Below are 19,590 nucleotides of genomic sequence, written 5' to 3'. Positions count from 1 at the left end.
TAACCTAGAAAGTACCTAAGTACACATGGCAGTGTAGTCTATGATAATGTTGGTATATCAAATCAGTAGGGATTAGATGGGCTTCTAAATAAATCTCAAAGAAATAGATAGCCATTTGGATAAATCAGATAGAGAGAAATACCATGTTCTTGGAGTGAAAGACTCATTAACTCAGTATTTCTAAGATGCCAGCTGCCCCCAGATCAATGTATAGTCTCAATACAATTGAAGCAAAAGTCCTAACAGGGGTATGTGTGTGTATATGTGTGCCTGTGTGTGTTTGGAAATTAACTAGCTGATTCTGAAATTATTATGAAAGTGCAAAAGATTTAGAATAACTATGAAAATCTTGAAGAGGAAAAACTTGAAGGATTTACGTTACCACATATTAAGATTTGCCATATAGCTATAGTAGTTAAGACATAAGGTATTGGGGCAAGGTTATAGGACTAGACAACCGCAACTGAACAGAGTACAGAAACAGACTCATACACATACTGCCACTGGATTTAGGAGAAAAGTGTCACAGCAATTCAGTCAAGGAAAGGATGGCTTTTTCTATAAATGGTGCTAGGACAATTTGGTATACATAATGAATAAAATGAACCTTGACCCCAACAGCTTACCATATTTAAAATTAGTATCAGGAAAAGTAAACAATAACGCTTGTAGTAAAAAGAGGAATATATCTTCATGACTTTATGACTCAAGCTATCATGATTATTGACAGTATATAGCACCTAGACAGCAGCTTTCTGGGAGAATTACCTTCAGCTGGAGAGAGTCACCAGGCCAAGGATAAACTCTTTTCCAGGAGCAGACTACCTTTCATGATGGACTGATGGCAGGGGTGAGGTGGGGGGAAGAGTTGGGGGGTGAGAAAATGAGGTCTAAAATCCTGGTCTCCTCCTCCCAAATTAGGGCAACTCTCTGAAGGGCTATCCTACTTTTGGTGCTTGCCAGGGTGTGAACTGACATCTTTGTTCCCACTGCCCTCTGTTCAGTCTTGCTTCATCCCCTTCTTCCCCCAGCACTGCTGACCCTGAGCATACCACTCCCTAATACACTTCCTGTACACTAATCTCCTCCTCAGAGACTGCTTCCCAGGAAAACTTCTTTTGCAATAGTGAGATTTAAGATACTTCTGAGTGAAACTTGGACAGATATTTAAAATTTTTATTTTATTATTTACTGATTGATGTTTTACAGCTGTCTTTTATTTATAACAGTATTGTGGAGTTGGGTAAGAGAGCCTGAGACCTACACTGAAACCCAAGCTCCAGCACACATTGTGAGTGTGATCTTGAATAGAACTCCTGCACATCTCAGTATACTCGTCTTTAACATAAGGGTATTAATGGAATCTATCTTATAGGGTTGTATGAAGACTAAATGAATTAGAATTTGTAAAGTGCTTAAAATAGTTCTTGAAACAGAGTCCATTGTTACTGTTCATAACAAGTGACACTGTTTTCAATTAAAATACTATTAGGTAAATTGTTATATAGGTGATAAAAGAGAATGCCAAAATTTGCGAAAGTAGTATATGAACAACTGAAATTTGGTGATATTGTTTCAAATTAAAATGTTGAATAAGAGTAGAATATATACAGGATTAGGGATATCAAAAAGGGAGAACAAAGTTGAATTATTTTCAAATATAGATATAAATATAGCTATCTACAAAACTGGATACTTTTAAAATATAGATGTAAATATAGAAATAGATATCTACTCTTCTGTAAGAAATCCTTCTCTAGAAAACTGGTATTCACCAAGGCAACAAGACTATTTCATCAATGAGTAGTTGATGAAGATTAAAATCATTTGTCTAGTCATTGTTTCACCCAGAAAGCAAATGGATTTCAGAAGAAAAATAACTCATTTATTTCTTCATTCATTTTTCAGAAATATATACCCTGGCATGCACTGGCAGTGTGCCAGGTCTTGTTTCTTCTAAAACTGAAGAAAATCAGGAATCCATCTTTGGGTTTACCTATTTCCATCTATACAAATAATATTAATAACCAATACTTGTATCTAATTTTAGTGCTAAGAAATTTCTTCACATACACAATTGTATTTGTTCTTCAAAAAGCATCTTATTAGGTAAAACTGATTTTCATTTTTTCAGGGTCTAGAGAGTGCAGAAACCAGCACAAACTAACGCTACAGTTTGTAACATTTGATGTTACAGTCAAAACCAGAACATAGATTCTCACACTACAAATCTAATGCCCTATCCCTGCAGCTTGGCTCCCTTCCTCAGGTCCTACATCTAATTTTTCACAAATATACGTTTGTAAAGTGGTACCTACTCCCTCTCCCTATTGCTGCACTATGATATATAATAATGATCATCCCTTAGCCCCTCCCTGTGTTTTTTTTTTAACTATGACAGTCAGAGGACCCATGAAAATGTTGCAGCTAAGATTTCTTCTCAAGAGTTTAATCTTAATTTTGCTTCAGTGCCATTTGATTACTTCCTAGCAAAAGAGAAAAAGAACACTGCAAGTCTTATACATGTAACAGCTTTGTAGAAGAATGTCTTCTGAGATCACAATTCACCTATACTCTTGTCTCATTCTTGCTTACTTGACCTAAGTAGATCTCTAGACAAAAATGAGCATTAAAGTGAAAACCTGGCAGGTTAAGATTCTTCACTAATAGGAAGACCCTTTTTTCCCTCCTGTCTAATTCTGGACAACAGTTTTGAGAGAAAGATGACAAAAAGAACAGTGAATCTACTAAAAACAAAATGAAGTATTTAGTTATCTATAGCCTAGTATGGAGCTCATTTTAAGGAAGAAAAATTCTAGGAAAAAAAAAGTTGCCTTAGAGGAATGAAATGGATGTGAATGTCTTTCTCCAATGTAAAAAGAGTGTCAATGGCTAGAGTTCTAGTCTTGGTCCATATCTAACTACCTATCTATCTATCTATCTATCTATCTATCTATCTATCCATCCATCCATCCATCCATCCATCCACTCACCCATCCAATTTTATTAAGGGATTTCATAAATGCAAGGGAATTTAAAATTTCAGAAAGTTAATATGAGGAATATTTATAGAAATTATTTTTACCCATGTCCTATCATATATACACCAAAATGTTAGTAAAGTTAAGTTGAGACTGGGATGATGCATAGACTAGCTTACCATGGACTGAAGCAGCAGCATTCACATTTGAGGAACATATACTAGTAATACCAGCTGTCACGTGGTCTCCCTTTAATGCCTAGCACTTAACTGAATTGAACTGAATGCACTGTCACATTATATGGCAAATTGGAGGATACAAATTTAGAATCTCTCTGCTGAATCAGTTCATCTGACAACATTTACAAAAGTATGTTTCTCAGCCAGATAAATGTTCAAAACACACAGCATTCCCTTTAAGTGGAAATACACAAAACATTTTAAAAAAAGAGAGAGAGAATCCTAGGAAACCCTGTTATAAGGAAATCTTTGTTTAAGCTGGTACTTCCCGAATTTGAGAATAGAACTTGTTTTTTCTTTTCTTTTTTTCCCACATCATAGTTATTTTCATGCCTTGAAATCTGTGTTCCACTGTACACAATCAGGTAAACAGTGATCAAGAATAAGAAAATATTTACAGTTTTCAAATATTCATCAAGGAAATGTTCCATGTAGATGTAGAAAGATTTAGTTTTAAGGATACAAATGCTTTACATGGTATACGAGATTATCCCTAGAGGCAATTTTTACAATATGGCCAACGAATCCCAAAGTCTAAAAATGCCAATAGTAATATAAGAAACAGAGATCCTATTTCTGTTGTATCCTTAATGTTTATGTTCCCCAAATCATCAGGAACATCCTTAGCATTAGTATTATACCATGTAAGAATACCAGACTAAATAAGAAGTTTATAGAAAATAAATAAACCCCTTTGGCAATCTTATTATATAGAGCAGCAGGGAATATATTTTGAACTATCAACCCACTGCACAGGCAGGGTATCCACTGCTAATCGAAAAATTCAGCAGAAGACTGTATTAAATTTGAAAACCATCTGAAGACAGTAAGAACAATATAAATTATAATTAAGAAAGTGCATTTATAATTTCTATTTTTCAAATTAGAAAATTTTAAATTGGAACACAAAATGTTGGTTTCTGTGTTGCACAAAAATTACATTACATATAATTACCAACTGGGTTATTTAATTTTTAATTTGAAAATAGCTTAAAAGTCACCTCCTGCAGAACAAAAGTCCAGTAATTTTAAAAAAATAAATAAAAACCAACCAAAGTCATTTCAGTATATAAGCAGTTCAAAATTAGTAAACAAAAATGAAAATTTTATAAACTAATGCAATAAGGCTGTTGACTTTGGCAAAATAAACAATAATTTCCATAATTCCCATCAACAATTCTATTTTTAAAGTAGATGATTTCCCACCATTTTATGTATGTATGTATGTATCTTTTGATCACCATTACCCATTATTTGTATTACTTAAATCAGAGTACTGCCACAGGAAGCTTTATGTTGTTGTCATGCAAAAACGGACTTTATTATTATAGAGGAAATAAATGGTCCTGGGTAAGAAGACTAAATATTGTAAAGATGTAGGTTTCAAATTTGCCTATAGGTTTAAGGTAATTGCAATCAAATGTTACTTGGACTTTTTGGAACTTGTTAAAAGACTGTTCTAAATTTTTTCTAGAAGGATAAATAGATGATAAAAGGAAAGTAATGATTTAAATGACAATGAAAAAGGAAATAAAATAAGAAAACATAAAACTGGAGGATTTAAACTGTATGGCACTGGAATGAGACCTGAAATACAGATCTATAAGAGACAATACATATAATCTGAATATAGGATATCACACTGCAAAAATAAAACAATAGAATAATAATTATTATTCAATGAAAAGATGAAGATCTTGCTAGTTAAATAAGAGGGATCAAATCATATTGTGATTACATAGCAAAAAGGCAAAATCTGAATGAATTAAAGGAGCAAATGAAAAAGATGCTTACCTACCTATAACTCTTTCCGCATTATAAACAAAGTAGAAGAAGAAAAAAAGAAAATATATGCAAATTTTCGTTTGATTTCATAATGCAGAAAGACTTTGAAAGTGTAGAATCAATGGAAGAAATTTAAAAAAAAGAAAATGTCGCAAATACTTAATGGATAAGTAAAATTAAAATTTAACCAGACATATAAATAGTTACTACAAATATAACAAAGTTGTTATTTGGCATTAAGGTGGTTTCCAATTTTTTTGCTATTATAAACAATTTACTATCAAACATCTCTGTGGATAAATAACCCATCTTTTGATTATTCCTTGAAAAGGTCTCACCAGAATTGGAATTACTGGGTCAAAAGGGTGATAATTTCTAAGTTGCTTTATGTACATTACAAAATACTTTTCAGACACTATGTAGTGATTTGTACTCCCCAAATCACTGTTTGTTCCAATTTCATTAGTTCCATTAAAATAGAAAAATAAAGAAAAAAGAAAAACTTAGTTGGCTATCATTTAAAGCAGTATCTATTTGAGTATTAGTGACATGGAACAAATTTTCAGTTATTCTTTGGCCATTTGTACTTCCTCTTTTGTGAACTGTAGGTCATACTCTTTTTAATGCATTGCAAATAAATAGAAAACAAAGATGTTAAAACCAGACACACTGTGGTTGTGGTTCAGCTTTACCAATAAGCAACTGCTTTGATTTTGTGTAAGTTAACTTTTCTGAACTGCAATCTCCTTGATTCAATAAGAATAATAACACCTACACCATGGAGGTGTTTTGAGAGTTAAATGAAATAAATTAATGAGATTTAGGATGCAGATATAAATGACTATAGCAAATATAAAAGAAAGTCATGAACCCAACTTACATTGGAATGTTATTAGTAGTTACTAATTTTAGTCATTATTTTTGTATTAATTATATTAAGATAATTTGTATTTTATATTTACCATAATTATTATGATAAGTTATTTGTGATTAAAAATATTTTGAGCAAATTCATATTTTGTAAGCTTTAGATTTTTAAGCAACTTCATTATTTCTTATGTCTTGTATTTTTTTTCCTGTTCATAAGTATGCAGCTGGGGTGACCAATATATATAATACAAACAAATATATACCCTATAATAAATTTTCAGAGAATCATCAGCTTTGTAAAGACGCAATTATTTTTCATAAATGTGAGCAGCTTTAGCACACTGGTATTTTCAATTTTCGTAAATCTTCTTTGACACACACTTTTGTATTAAGTGGTATGACAGTCAACCACTCAAAAATCTCAGAGATAAAATATTTTACAAGTTGTATTTATGCATTATGGAATTAAAAACTAAAGATGCAATGAATATACCTAGAGGTTATACTGTCCATGCTTTTCTGTCAACTTAGTAAAATTTGTATCAAAAATTTTTATCGTATATTTAATTTTCATGAAATATTTATTAACACAAGACATATAGTTCATCATTTCTGAAATATGACAGCATATAGAATGACAGAATATAAGGTAAAAATCCTGTACCTTTTGTATGACTCAGACCACGAAACTTGAAGGCAGAAGTCTTTTCAAAGAAGCTGTCCCAGTACTGAGCCATGACAAGATTCTTGGGCTTTTCATGAGCTAATGACAATAATAAAGAGATATTACACTTCAATGTGACCTTCAAGAGGAAAAACATCAGTGGAGATTGAAATAGAATCCAAATTTCCTTCTAACAGGAAATCTTTCAGATGATCATTTTTCAGAGTATATTTTAAAATAAGATTTAAATGCCATTTTGAAAAATATATTCAACATTATTAATAGTTTTCTCTATAATATGAAAAAATAATATAAAATTAACTCATAAATTCTTGGAATTTTACTATAAACTATTCAGATAACAGGTATTAGTGTGAGCTTGTTTGAGCACACTATCTAAAAATTGATTGTGGTAGTTAATATTTACATATGCAAAAATATACATTTTACAACATTAATAAGAATTTAAAGTAATAAATATAAAAATCAATCAATTATACAAAACATACCTACAGGCTACAAACCAAGTACTTGCTTTTAGTCCTAATATGTATAAAAGATAAAAAGCTCTGTAATGATAGACATTGATAATTTTAAGTATACTGAACCAGATTATCAGCTGATGCCTTGGAAAAGAATGGGAGTGTTGCAACACTTATGAAGGGGATTTTTATAACATATAGGAAAATTGTATATTTATTTATGATTTTGCCCATGAATACCACTTGTAGAAATATACCTTAAATATATACTTAAAACATGAAACAATATGTATATAAAGGCATTATTTGTACAGGAATATGCATTGCGGTATTATTTGTATAGCAAATTATTGGAAATGATGAAAAGATCGACGTAGTGGAGACTATTTTATATATAAATAACAGTGCAGCAAAAAACTGAGGTACTAAAAACTCACAAAAACCAATGAGAAAAATGTCCATTAACTATTTTAACTATGATTCCAGACACATTATTAGGTGAAGTTAGCAAGGTGCAAAAGAAATTATATAGTATTCTACCTTTGTGTGAGATAGAGGGAGAAATAGAACTATGTGTGTATATATGCATTTATTCATATACACTCATTTCTGCAAAGACACACACATTATGGATAAATCAGAATCAAATGAAGATGGTCAAGATGGTCAAGATGGTCATCTATCCAGTTGCTTAAGAATGTAGTGGATGGTAAAGACATGAGAATGAGATTTCTTTAACTAGGACTTCTGATACACTTTTGAGCTTTGAACAATGTTTCACAAATTCAGAAACAAAATAAAATTTCAAGAGTTTGAAAAAGCGAATGTTAAAACTGAATTTAAATTAAAAAATAAGGAATCCATCCCTGTATAAACTGCTAACAAAACTACATAGAATAAAGAATTAATTAAAGAATATTTGGGCCATAGTTCTCTGACTGTTCTATTGTCATGCAATATATGCTAGGAGGAAAAAGTAACTGCTGAGATAGCTTTAACTTTGGTAATTTTTGGTTCCTTTTTCTTTTCTTCTCTCTCTTTTTCGTAGTTGTAAGAATATAGTAATTTTGATAAACAAGTTCATACTGTATAGCACAGGGAACTGTATTCAATATCTTGTAGTAACTTATGGTGAAAAAGAATATGAAAATGAATTTATGTTCATACATAACTGAAGCATTATGTTGTACACCAGAAATGGACACAACATTGTAAACTGACTATACTTCAATAAAAATATATATTAAAAAAAGAATATAGTAATTTTGAAAAAATAAGGGGTATATGGCTATGACACAGCAAATGAGTATTGAACTGATGTGTTGGGAACCAGGTTTTTCATGTGGGAGAAGTGAGAGTGAGGTGAATAAAGAACCCTATGGTGTAGGACTGGAAGAGGAGGTATCAGTATGAAATAATGATTTTTAATAATTACATTTCTTTGCTCTGTCCACTGAAAGGGACATCCCAGCAACAATGAGCACATCTAGCAATAAGTACATCTCAGATATTAAACACCTCATTTCTGTCAAGCAAATCTTGGAAATATGCCTAATTCTAGCTTTACAGCAAGTTAAATACAAGGTGCAAGTGGAACATTTTATAGTGCCAGAAAGTAACAAAATGTTCAAAAACTAATGGAGACAATAAAAAAGACAAGGCACTACAGAAGCTTCCAGTGCAGATCAGCTAAGAGAGGCAGACAAAAAAAAAGGGGGGAGGGGAGCTGATTTTCTATCTCTTGCTTGGTAGAAACAGGTGGCACTCAAATTCTCTTGTTGGGGTAGCAGGCTGAGGGAAAGGGTAGCCAGGGTAGAGTTGATTATAAATACATATAAAAACATGATTTGACAACATTCTGTAAGAAACTTCTTCAAATTTAATTATGTAGGTAATCTGAAAGACAAAGAATAGAAAAAGATGTACCATGCAAATAAATGTTAATTTTAAAAAATAGGAATGGTTATATTAATATCACATAAGGCAAACTTTAGAGAAAATAAAATTCCTTGAGACAAAGAGGGACAATAGATAATTAGAAAATACCAATATACCAGAAAGACATACAATCCTTATGTGTCTATAACAGAGCCTCAACTTACATGAAGCAAAAATCAATGGAGCTAAAAGAAGAAATAAACAAATACACCATTATAGTTATACATTTTAATAGCCCTCTCTCAGCAACTGGTAGAGAAATCTACAAGTCAGAAAATCAGCAAGGACACAGAAGATCCAAATAACAAAATTAACTGACAGAATTTAAATGATATATGTAGAACACTCCACAAAACAACAGCAGAATCCGTATTTTTTCAAGCTTCTATGGGACATTCACCAAGATAGACCACATCCTGGGTCATAAAACAAACCTCAATAAATTTAAAATACTCTAAATGATATAGATTGTGCTCTTTTGACTATAATGGAATAAATAACAGAAAGAAAAAAAGAAAAAAAGGTGGTCTGGAGGTGTCTTTTTCCAGTCTTCTCTGGTACTATTCTTTCAATGAATGTCTTCTCAAAACCAATAAAGATTTGCTATAATTCAAAAACTCAGCAAACAAGTTCAGTAGTCCTCAATGCAAAAGAGAAATGGAAAAAGAGAGATTATTCTTTTCTGTTGATATAAGAGCTATGAATTTATACAGACACTAGCTGTAGTATTTTTAAATTGCTTGTAAAAGCAATTAAATTCCTACTAGAGATCTGGATACAGAGAAATTCAGAGAAGGAAGAGAGAGTCATTTCTGTTAACATTTTTGGTTTTTTTGGTTCTTTTCCCAGCCTCAGGGACATTACTCAGAAATATGACAATGACATTGTTTTAAACAGAGAGATCACGTAACCTCCCTGAATAAAGAGTGGGCCATCAGATAACACACAGTGAGTGATCAAAGAATCATAGAATCACTAGCTAGAAGCAAACTTAGAGATTATCTGGTACATCCTTCAGTGTGTTAGGAGATAGAGAAGACAAAAAATATACAGAGAGATGTTTCTTGCCCAAGTTCACACTTGTGTCTTCCAATTTTAAATCTCTACACATTTTTATACATTGAATGTTCTGTGATTAAATGCAACAGTGTGATGGGGATTTGATAGTATTGCAATTATATTGGAGAAAGTTCTTTTTCTAAGGCCATACATGCTTTAGAGATGAAATTATATGTCTAGAGATAGAGATAGGATATAAAGCAAGTTCCCCAAAAGTTAACAATTGATGAAAGAGATGAATCTGTATGAAAAGTATAGGGCTATTCATTGTACTGTGCTCTTCTGTAGCTGTGGCATTTTTCAAAACAAAAAGTGGTGTCCTATGGAAAGGGGATTAAAGACTAAATGAAAAAAAAAAAAACCAAGAAAAAAGCCACCTACAGCTTTATTAAATGGAAGCACATTTTATTATTTGTAAAATGGGATTTGTATATGACGAACTATTGGATCATGAAAAAAATTATAAATTATATGTATTTAACTCTCTATGAAAAGGAGATCAATTTATTGACATTAAATATATGAGTTGCTGACACTACCTGGAAATATTTTACAAGTAAATACACATACACTGAAATGAAGGCTGAAAAACATTTACTAAATGAGGTATATTTTGAGACCACTATGTAAAGATCAACATTTCTGAAAGTGTAGTCTTCTGACAGACTGCATTGGAATAACTTGTGATGGTCTTACCCCAAACATAATGAATTAGAATAACTGAGTGCGGACCTGGGAATTCAAATTTTGATAAGTTTCCAATTACTGCTTACTGAATTTTAAGAGCTACTAAAGGAGAGAAAAGGAATTCCAAAGATTAAAGCTCCCAAACAGCACCTAAAAATAATTAAATTATAAGCAAGTTGAGTCTCAGATTACTTGCCTGAAAAGTGGCTGTAACAATCATTTTACATCTACTTTTCCACAGAACAAGAGTGTTACCTATTTGTTATGAGCAAAGCAAACTACGACAAATAACCCGATTAAACTCAGACATAAAGAGACTGTTACATATTTCCCTGCCCATCAATCTCAAATCACCCAGTACTGCTTATTTGTTAATTCAAATATTTAAATAGTTGACTGTCTGAATTTGGGAGATTTTTTGAGAGTGTGGGACTCCTTCTTACACCTATTTATCTCTCTTCTGTATAAAGCTATGCACACCCTGACTGGCAATGATCACTACACATTTAACATAAATATGTATTCAACTCTGGAGGTACTTTAGATAAGATTCAGAGGGCCTCCAGGGCCAAAATTTTCATAAACTAATTTTAATGTGTGAAATCAAATGCACTGGGTATTGCCTCTCCACATCCCATTAAGTGTGATTAACTTATCGTAACTGTGCTATATTAGTACTTTGTTTACATTTTATCAACTTTCAAAGTAGAAGTTGATATTTGATAATTATATCAATTGGCATGCACACCTTTATCCCTACTGTTATTTTGTTTTGCTCTTCAATAAAACTACTGACATCTGGAAAAGAGTCCACTTATATTGAAACATTAGAATCAAACCATTAATCGCATTTAAATTTGGATTAAGTAAAAGATTCACTAATCTCAAGACTATTGCTACTTTAATAGAAGTAATCAAAGCAACTACTTGCATGCATCAATTACTGCTTCATGCATTCATGTAACTTTTTGGTATATAATCCATAGTGATATTTCACAAGGAGAATACCACACAAAATCAAAATACGAAGTGTATATATGTTTGTGTGTATGTATATTCCAAACATGAGGTAGTTGTGAAATGTGCATATGACAGTTTTCAGCACAAAACAGATGCTTGATAAATAGCCAGTGATGGAATATTCAACTCCTGCTTTATCAACATACATGCCAAGACTGAAATACTCATTTAGGTAGGAAGAAATCTATGAATTAACATAATCCCTGCCATTAGCAAGCACATAAATTAGCAGGTTTGTAATATGGTTATATGAGCAAGGGCACAGACATACATATAATGGAGATGTGTCCTCAAATTCTTAACGTGTACATTGGGCCCTAATTTGTAATGTTTTTAACTCAGATCCTTGTTTTCCATTCACTGCTACCTTCCCTCTTTCCATCTTTATTTCCAGCTAAGTAGGAGGTAAACTTATGAGTAGGGGGCTAGGATGGAGGACATAATTACTAATGAGAGAGAACTGTGGGAACTGAGCCCATAGATGCCAGTCACTGAGCAAGGGAACATGTCCCGGCTGAACCCAGAGGCCAATACAGGAAATCCAAGCATGTGTGGATCAGACAGAGCTACTGTATAATGGCAATGTTAAAAAGGGAATGGAGAGTCCCAAAGAGCTGAAAAAGTGTGTCAGGAGGGACATTCAGGGGCATTTCTTGAGGTCCTTTGATAGGACAGAGGGAGGCCCCTTTCACTGAGATCTAGGGGGAGGAAGCTAAAAGAAAGGCAAGTGACATTCTTTAGAGCCTTATCAGTATGGGGCTGTTAAAGTACCACTTATAATCAGTCAACTTAGAATGACAGGTGGTCCTGGAGAAGATAGCTAGACGTGATGCGTTCAAGACCCTGTTTTATCACTTACTCATTGTATGGCTTCAGGAAATTTCTAAGCCTCAGGTTCCACGTTGAAAAAAACTCCAGAGTCTTTTGTTAAAGATTGGGCATAGCCACAGTGATGCAGAACAAATCCTAGTTTCCTAGGCTACTTGAAAGCTTTTCTGTAGCATTCTGGTCCTCATGGGACTCTTTACTGGCCTGCTTCGCATACATCTCTACTATTCTCCAGGTGTTTAGGACATCTCCTCTCTAGCCACCCTACCTCATTCACTTTTTTAAGTTGGCATAGATTAAAATATGAATGGACTCCTGAAATACAATCTTTTTTTATACTCTGCCTTGCATAATGGTCAACTGAAAGAACATATAGAGACAACACACAGGAGAATTAAAGAACTAAACAGAATTTAATTAAACAGAATTAAAAGAGTTTTTTGAATAGCCAAGGGCAATATTTCTGAGAGAAGGGATCAAAATGAAAAGAGCCAAGATAGCAGCAGCAGAAAAGACATTAGAGAAGTGGGGCAATATAAAAGTGTGATAATGAGTTTACAGTTCTAAAAATACTGCCTTCTTGGAAAAATAGTGAATTTTGAAAGATATGTTTATCTATATATCTTATACATCTATAACTCTATATCTATATGTCTGTCTGTCTGTCTGTCTATCTATCTATAAAAGAGATGAGGAAGGCAGGATCTGAAATACTGTGAGATCTCTCACATGCATCAACCCCTCTCTTGGTGCTATATTATGAGTCTTGCTATCAACTTCCCTACGGAGGTTCTGTGAATTCTGTAGCATCAGCAGGAACATTTACAACTTCTTTTGAAAGACAGCAAGGGGTTGCATGGTCCTATCATGAAATAATTTTAATACATTTATAAATATTTAAATGAGTAGGCATTAATGTAGTACTTTTTCTAATAAGAATATTTGGCATATCTGTTAAATATTTTTATTCTTCTTGTCAGTCATGTTTCCTTGTGGCCCTTCAACAATTCAATTCAGGTCAAATTATGAGGCCAGATTGCCAAGGAATATGAGTACAAGAAGACATGTACATGGTGGCTAGAAAAAAAAAGAGTCCACAAAAGGAAGAAGGAGGAGGTTATAACAGAGAGAGAGAAAGGAAAGAAGGAATCTTTTCATCAAGTAATAGAGAAAGTGTAAGAGAGGAAGATACCAGAGGTCAGTGTCTTTTTTGGTCTCTAACATCCTCAGGTTGAGGGAGAAAGGGGGGAACCTGAGAGTTTAAACATTCACCCAAGAGAGAGTGAGTTTACTTAAAAGAGTCTGTTTTAAATTACAAAAGACTAATACATTTTCGATGATCAAGCTTACTGCTTTTTCCTGTTATACAGCAGAAAACATTTTAGATCAATTAAAGAAAATTGAGAAGTCACAAATTATTCCACTTTTTAATATGAAAATCTTGATCCAATCTGTTTTTATAACACTCTTACAGTTATGAAGTGATTTGGCTGCAATTACCCTGAAAATTCTATTCCCTGGAAAGTTCCATTTATCAGCCTTGAGTGCTCCCACACCAGGGAATTCTGAGCCCTACAAGTGGTATAAACTTCACAAATACAAATTTTCTTGGTACCTACCTAAATTTGTGGTTTGCAACCCCAGCCAATTACATTTTTGTGTTTGAATTTTGTCAGCTCCATCTTCCTTTCCCTCCAGAAATTATTTCAAACCACTGTGCCACTCTTCAGATCTCTTAATATATCTGCTTTTCACAGCAGATGAAAAATGTAAACCTGAATGCTCTTAATACGAAAGCCCCTCTACTATCTACACTTGATCTACATTCACATTTGTTTTACCTTATCTCCACTTGTCCAAAGGTACAAATGCCCCTCCTATTCATGGCTCTTCCTTCTCCCTCAACTCTGACTCGAGTCCTCCCAGAGCTTTGGCCCATCAGTTAAATCCTACCTCCTTTATAGCTTTAACTTTTGCTCAACTGTGGCTTATTCTTTCTGTTTATATATATGCTCAAGTCTCTTTCATATTAAAATGCTGGCTTCCTTGAGCCTGCAATCAGTATTTACTAAACTGTATGTCTCTTCTCATCACAAAGTATTCATTAGGGAATTTTATGTGAGATGACACTATGTTCTTCATGTTTCTTAACTATTTCATACCAAGAGCATGAGGAGATGATCAGGAAAGATGAGAACTCCAATAGGTCAATGATAGTGTTCAGCTTCAGCATTAACAAAAAAAAAAAATAGTAAATTTGCAATGATGATGAGATACAATTTTCCCACAATCAGATTGACAGGGATTAAGGAGAATGCTTATACTCAGGGCTTACAAGGTTCAAGAAAATGGGTAGTAATGTCTGTAATAGACTCCTGATGGCAGCATGAATTACAACAGTATAACCATTCTGGAGAGTAAATTGGTTATTTACATTAAAAAACCTTAACATATGTGTTCTTTGTAGCCCTGAAACTGAACTTTATAAAATAGATCATAGTAGTAGGAATAGTTTTAGAAGTAGTAATTACAGTTGAAAAGTTAAAATTGTTAGTGTCCAATTTTAGATTTAAAATGTGTTTAAGAAAACTTATAAAGAGTTGATTTTTATTTCAGACTCACATTATTGGGTCATTTAATACAAAGTGACCAAACACTTAACACAATCAAATTTAAAAACATACATCTTCAATATGACATGAAAAAAGGAACACTCTTGGTTGGAGCCAAAATTTAATCCAAATACACTATCTACTTATAAAGAAAAGGGGGAAAGGAAACAAAATCAGAACACTAGAATTTCCGTAAACTTCTGAGCAATAAGCATTGGCATATTTGAGTAACACCACAGGAACTGTACAAATTTACTTATTCATGTATTTGGATTTGTAGATAAAATTAGAAGAACTTGATTTGGTACACAGATTCCTAATTTCCAATTCTGGCTTCATCATTTATGAGCTGTGATTTTGGTCACAAAACTTCATCTCTTACCCATTAAGTTTTCTCTTTAATAAAATAATGTTGTAGAAATTACGGATCTCTAAAGTGTTCACTACCACTAAAATCCTTGGACTCTATGATAGAGTAAGGTTGATTAATACTTACAAAATAACATATGTAAAGTATAAGAAAAACAACTCACCTGTTAGCATGATATCAATTAAAACATCGTCCTTGGTGGGATTTTGGAAAGGTATAAGAATAGATGATTGAAAATGAAGGTATGTGGTTACTGTTTCTATTTCTTGAGGCTGGGGAAATAGTCCTACTCCAGAGAGGTAGAATATCCAGTCTTTAAACTGTTTAAAGGTAAACATTCATAAAATGTATGTCCTAATTGCATACTTTTTATTTGCAACACTTAATATAGTACACATAAAAATTTTAACAGAAAAGAAGTCTTTTATTAATATTTAACATGCATTGTTTTAATCTTTCCTTTCTTTTTCAAATTGCTTTTGATTTTATTGAAAAATCAATGTGTTTTTACACTGAAAAAAAGAAGGCAAGAGACCAATATTCAAGTATTAAACATATTTCAATGTATACAAGTTTACTGATAACAACAAAAAAGAGAAATCTTAATGAAAACCATGCATTTCTGCTCAAGGTTTTATTTTTTTTATCAGTTTATCTAACAAACTGGGTACTAATTGCTGTATGAAGTTTCTACAATCTTAGGGAGAATTTTAAATGAAATTTGGTTATCACATCAAGGTAAAGAAGGTGAGGCAAAGATTGAAATCCCATTAAACAGAAGTGTGTACAACTAATTGTCATATTATTTACACCCATCACCTAGTAGAGTGTATGTTCTATTATCACACACTATGAAAAGTATGGCTCAAAAATTAGTGAAGGAGACTGAATGTGGCCACTGTTCTTATCTGAGTTTCATAAGCCCTCAAAGATCTGTTTGAAAATGTTCCCTTTGTATCATTTAGAATAAAAGTCCCTTGAGACTCCATTCTGTACCAAACACTTTGCTAATGTTACTGATGAATGAAGAGGCCATTAAATAAAAAGCAGTGAACAATGTCCTAGTTTATCACCTCTCAAACTACATAGAGGTTTCCCAGCTTAAGTTCCAATAACAACAGGGAAATTTGCTTTAAGATTGTTTCAAAGTAGGATAGGTGGTGACAGAAAATCTATAAAATACTGTCACAGTAGTGAGAATTAAAGGCAAGTTTTATCTGTATGTATCTTCAAATGACTATATTACTTTTAATTAGAGATTCTACCAGCGTAAGTTCACTAGATTTTCACTTATGATGTCCCAATTTGATCACACGTAATTGACTGACTGGAATCAAGCGTCAGAGCTCAACTACATTAACAACTGTTTTATGTAAATTACTTACTTTTTGGCTATTTTACAAAACAAATTCTGGAGGACAGAAATTGGGTTACTTTAATCACTGGGAATGAGCCAAACTACAGAACCAAGAAGGTCATGTTTTCACATTTTGCCAAGTGGCCTGGAATATTGGCGCTTCTAAATTGAACCACATCCCACCATTCTTGGACATTAGTATCCAACAATCACTCTAGCTTTGCTTACATTATCCACCTGGGTACAAAGGGAAATTAAAAAGCATCCCAGAGAACAGGTGCATTTTTTTTAAAAAAAGAAGTAACGGTTTTAGTGCATCTTTATCGCAAACTTCTTTGAAAGGAAACACAGTAAAACCATTAAAGAGCCAATTCCGATGACTCTGAAAGATGAAACAAGTGGAGGTAAAAGATAGTAGATGTGGCTTTCACGCTGAGCAGAGCTTAAGGGCATTCAAGCTTGCTAAGAATTAACAGAGTTTTCCAGAGACACAGGCTACAAGGATCATAGATACATGCTGGGTAATAAAATCACTCTGATTTCATCTCTTTTTCCTTCATTTTGACTATTCTGACCTTTGGACACAGTGAGTCACATAATCGAGTATAAATGAAATAAATAATGGCAACTGTTTGGAAATGACAATCAAAAAACTGAAAACCAAGAAAGAAGAGCTCGGAACAGAATGCTTGATACCAAGGAGAAGGCTTGATGATCACATTTGCTGCTGATCAGTGTTCCTCTTATTATGTTATGCAGTAACACACTGTCATTGAGAGACTCTGGTGGCCTGTTATGAGTTTATGGTATTTGTAGTTGTGATGTCCTAACCAAATTAATCTCAGGATTCAAAATCTACACAAACAACTTTTGTGTGAAGTTAGATTTTCACAGTGCAGAGTTCTTCACATGGATGCAAATCAGAAACAAAGGAAACAAGTAATGAACCGTAGCCATTTCCTTAAGTTCAGCAAAGAGTCATATTCAGAAATAGCTAAAACTTATCCTATTAGCATTGTCATTACTAGATTTTAGATTAATCAGCTAGCTACTCAGGTGTGTGTGTTAGTTGATATTTATCAGTGAAATCAAGAGAGGGACAGAAATCTGTTTTTCCCTGATGGTTAAAAGTAATTGCAAACTCTTAGAAAAGTAAGCCCTAAAATTTTATTTTTAAATATATCTTCTTTAAATGCCTACACATATATAATACATACTGTATTTCAAAAAGTTCATTCAATTAATACTTTAGGATGAACTGGTTTTGCCTGCAATGAACGTCGACTAGATGAATTAAAAGAAGAGGAAGTCCTGAATGATTCAAGCATAGAAAGGGAAAAATAAAAGCGAAAAAGAAAAGGCAACAAAAATCACAAAGGTTGGGGCAATACATTGAAAAGGTTGAAGCAGTCTGGACTCAGTAGCTAAAAGGATGGGTTATTGATTTAAGTCTGACTGTAGATAAAACCTTGGAGATTTGCTACAACTTGAAAGGAGAGGCTTAGGGTAACTGAAATCAAACAGGATTTTCTAAAGCTATCAAGACGGAGGACTGATCATTGCCATGCTGATGTGCCAGATACCTTGAGTAGACACAGTTGCCACCGAAAATGTAAGCAACTAAACTGTCCCCCCAAATTAAGTAAGATGAAGGGGCTGACTCTGCTATGAAGCAATGATTTAAAAGATCTGCCCTGTTAAAAGTATTTCTGTGAAAGACAATGATCTGTACTATACCTTCCCTTTTGTATGAGAAGGATTACTGTTCGTCTGTTTTCTTTAATATTTTTGAGATATTATTTCTTTAATATTTTGAGAGTCAAGCATATTTCCACAGTATTGCTTCAGGTCATGTATAAGTCAGTAATCACGTAGAAAATTTAATAGCCTCAAAACATTTTTTTTCTAAATGACATTTTTTTTTTTTGGAAAAGAGGGCACGTCAGTTACTCACAGGACTTGCACTGACATGGGGAACCCCCTGTATTATATTTGCTTCCATTGCCTTGCAGATGGTAGGGTTCTGCAAGTTCCTTGGTGTCCCATAGGATATAAAGTATATACTTCCATTTACTTAACTCCTGCATCACTTCCAGAAGTAAAAAATAATAATAAATGTAAAAACGTATGTAAAATTTTCATTGGTAGTAATACAATTATGACTCGGCAATCTGTAGGTAGCTGTGAGAATAGTCATGAAGATGGGCTGAAGCCAGATGTCCTGGGTTCAGGTCTGGGTTCGACCTCCTACTAGATGCCTGATGTTAATTTCTGGGCGTCTCATATCCCTGACCTGTAAAATGGGGTTGACCGTACTTCTGCCATAGGACTATGGTGGCGATGAATTGAAATAATTCTTAGAACAGCATGTAGCAAGTTTAGAGATGCTTTAAAAATGAACTATCATTTTTTAAAATTTATATTCAGATAAAAACAGACTAATATTTGCAAGACTACATTTTATACAGCTTTATATTTAAGTTCATGAGAACTTGAGTAATAAAATCTAAGTCAGAAAATTAACATAAATGCTAGCCATTTAGCATTTACATTAAAATACTTATGTTTTAAATCTGGGCATACAGTCTCCTTCATTCAAGTGATCTAAGGATTTAAAAATTTTCTTAAATATCTCCACATACATGATGTATACTATGTTTTTAGAAGTTCATTTAAATAATAATTTACAATAAATTTG

General features: G+C 33.0%; 1 protein-coding gene across 1 annotated transcript in view; it reads right to left on the bottom strand.

Annotated features, from left to right (window-relative positions):
• CFAP47 (cilia and flagella associated protein 47) overlaps positions 1–19,590 on the bottom strand; it is a 423,400-nt gene that overhangs the window by 68,150 nt on the left and 335,660 nt on the right. Inside the window, exons 58-59 of the mRNA XM_074358969.1 lie at positions 15,699–15,855; positions 6,540–6,638 (exon numbers count right to left, since the gene is read on the bottom strand). Coding sequence (XP_074215070.1) covers positions 6,540–6,638; positions 15,699–15,855 — 256 coding nt within the window. The remainder of the gene's footprint in view (positions 1–6,539; positions 6,639–15,698; positions 15,856–19,590) is intronic.

This window comes from Camelus bactrianus, chromosome X, assembly GCF_048773025.1.
Source record: "Camelus bactrianus isolate YW-2024 breed Bactrian camel chromosome X, ASM4877302v1, whole genome shotgun sequence".
In the NCBI taxonomy this organism is placed as follows: Eukaryota; Metazoa; Chordata; class Mammalia; order Artiodactyla; family Camelidae; genus Camelus; species Camelus bactrianus.
This window is presented reverse-complemented; position numbering and strand designations above follow the sequence as displayed.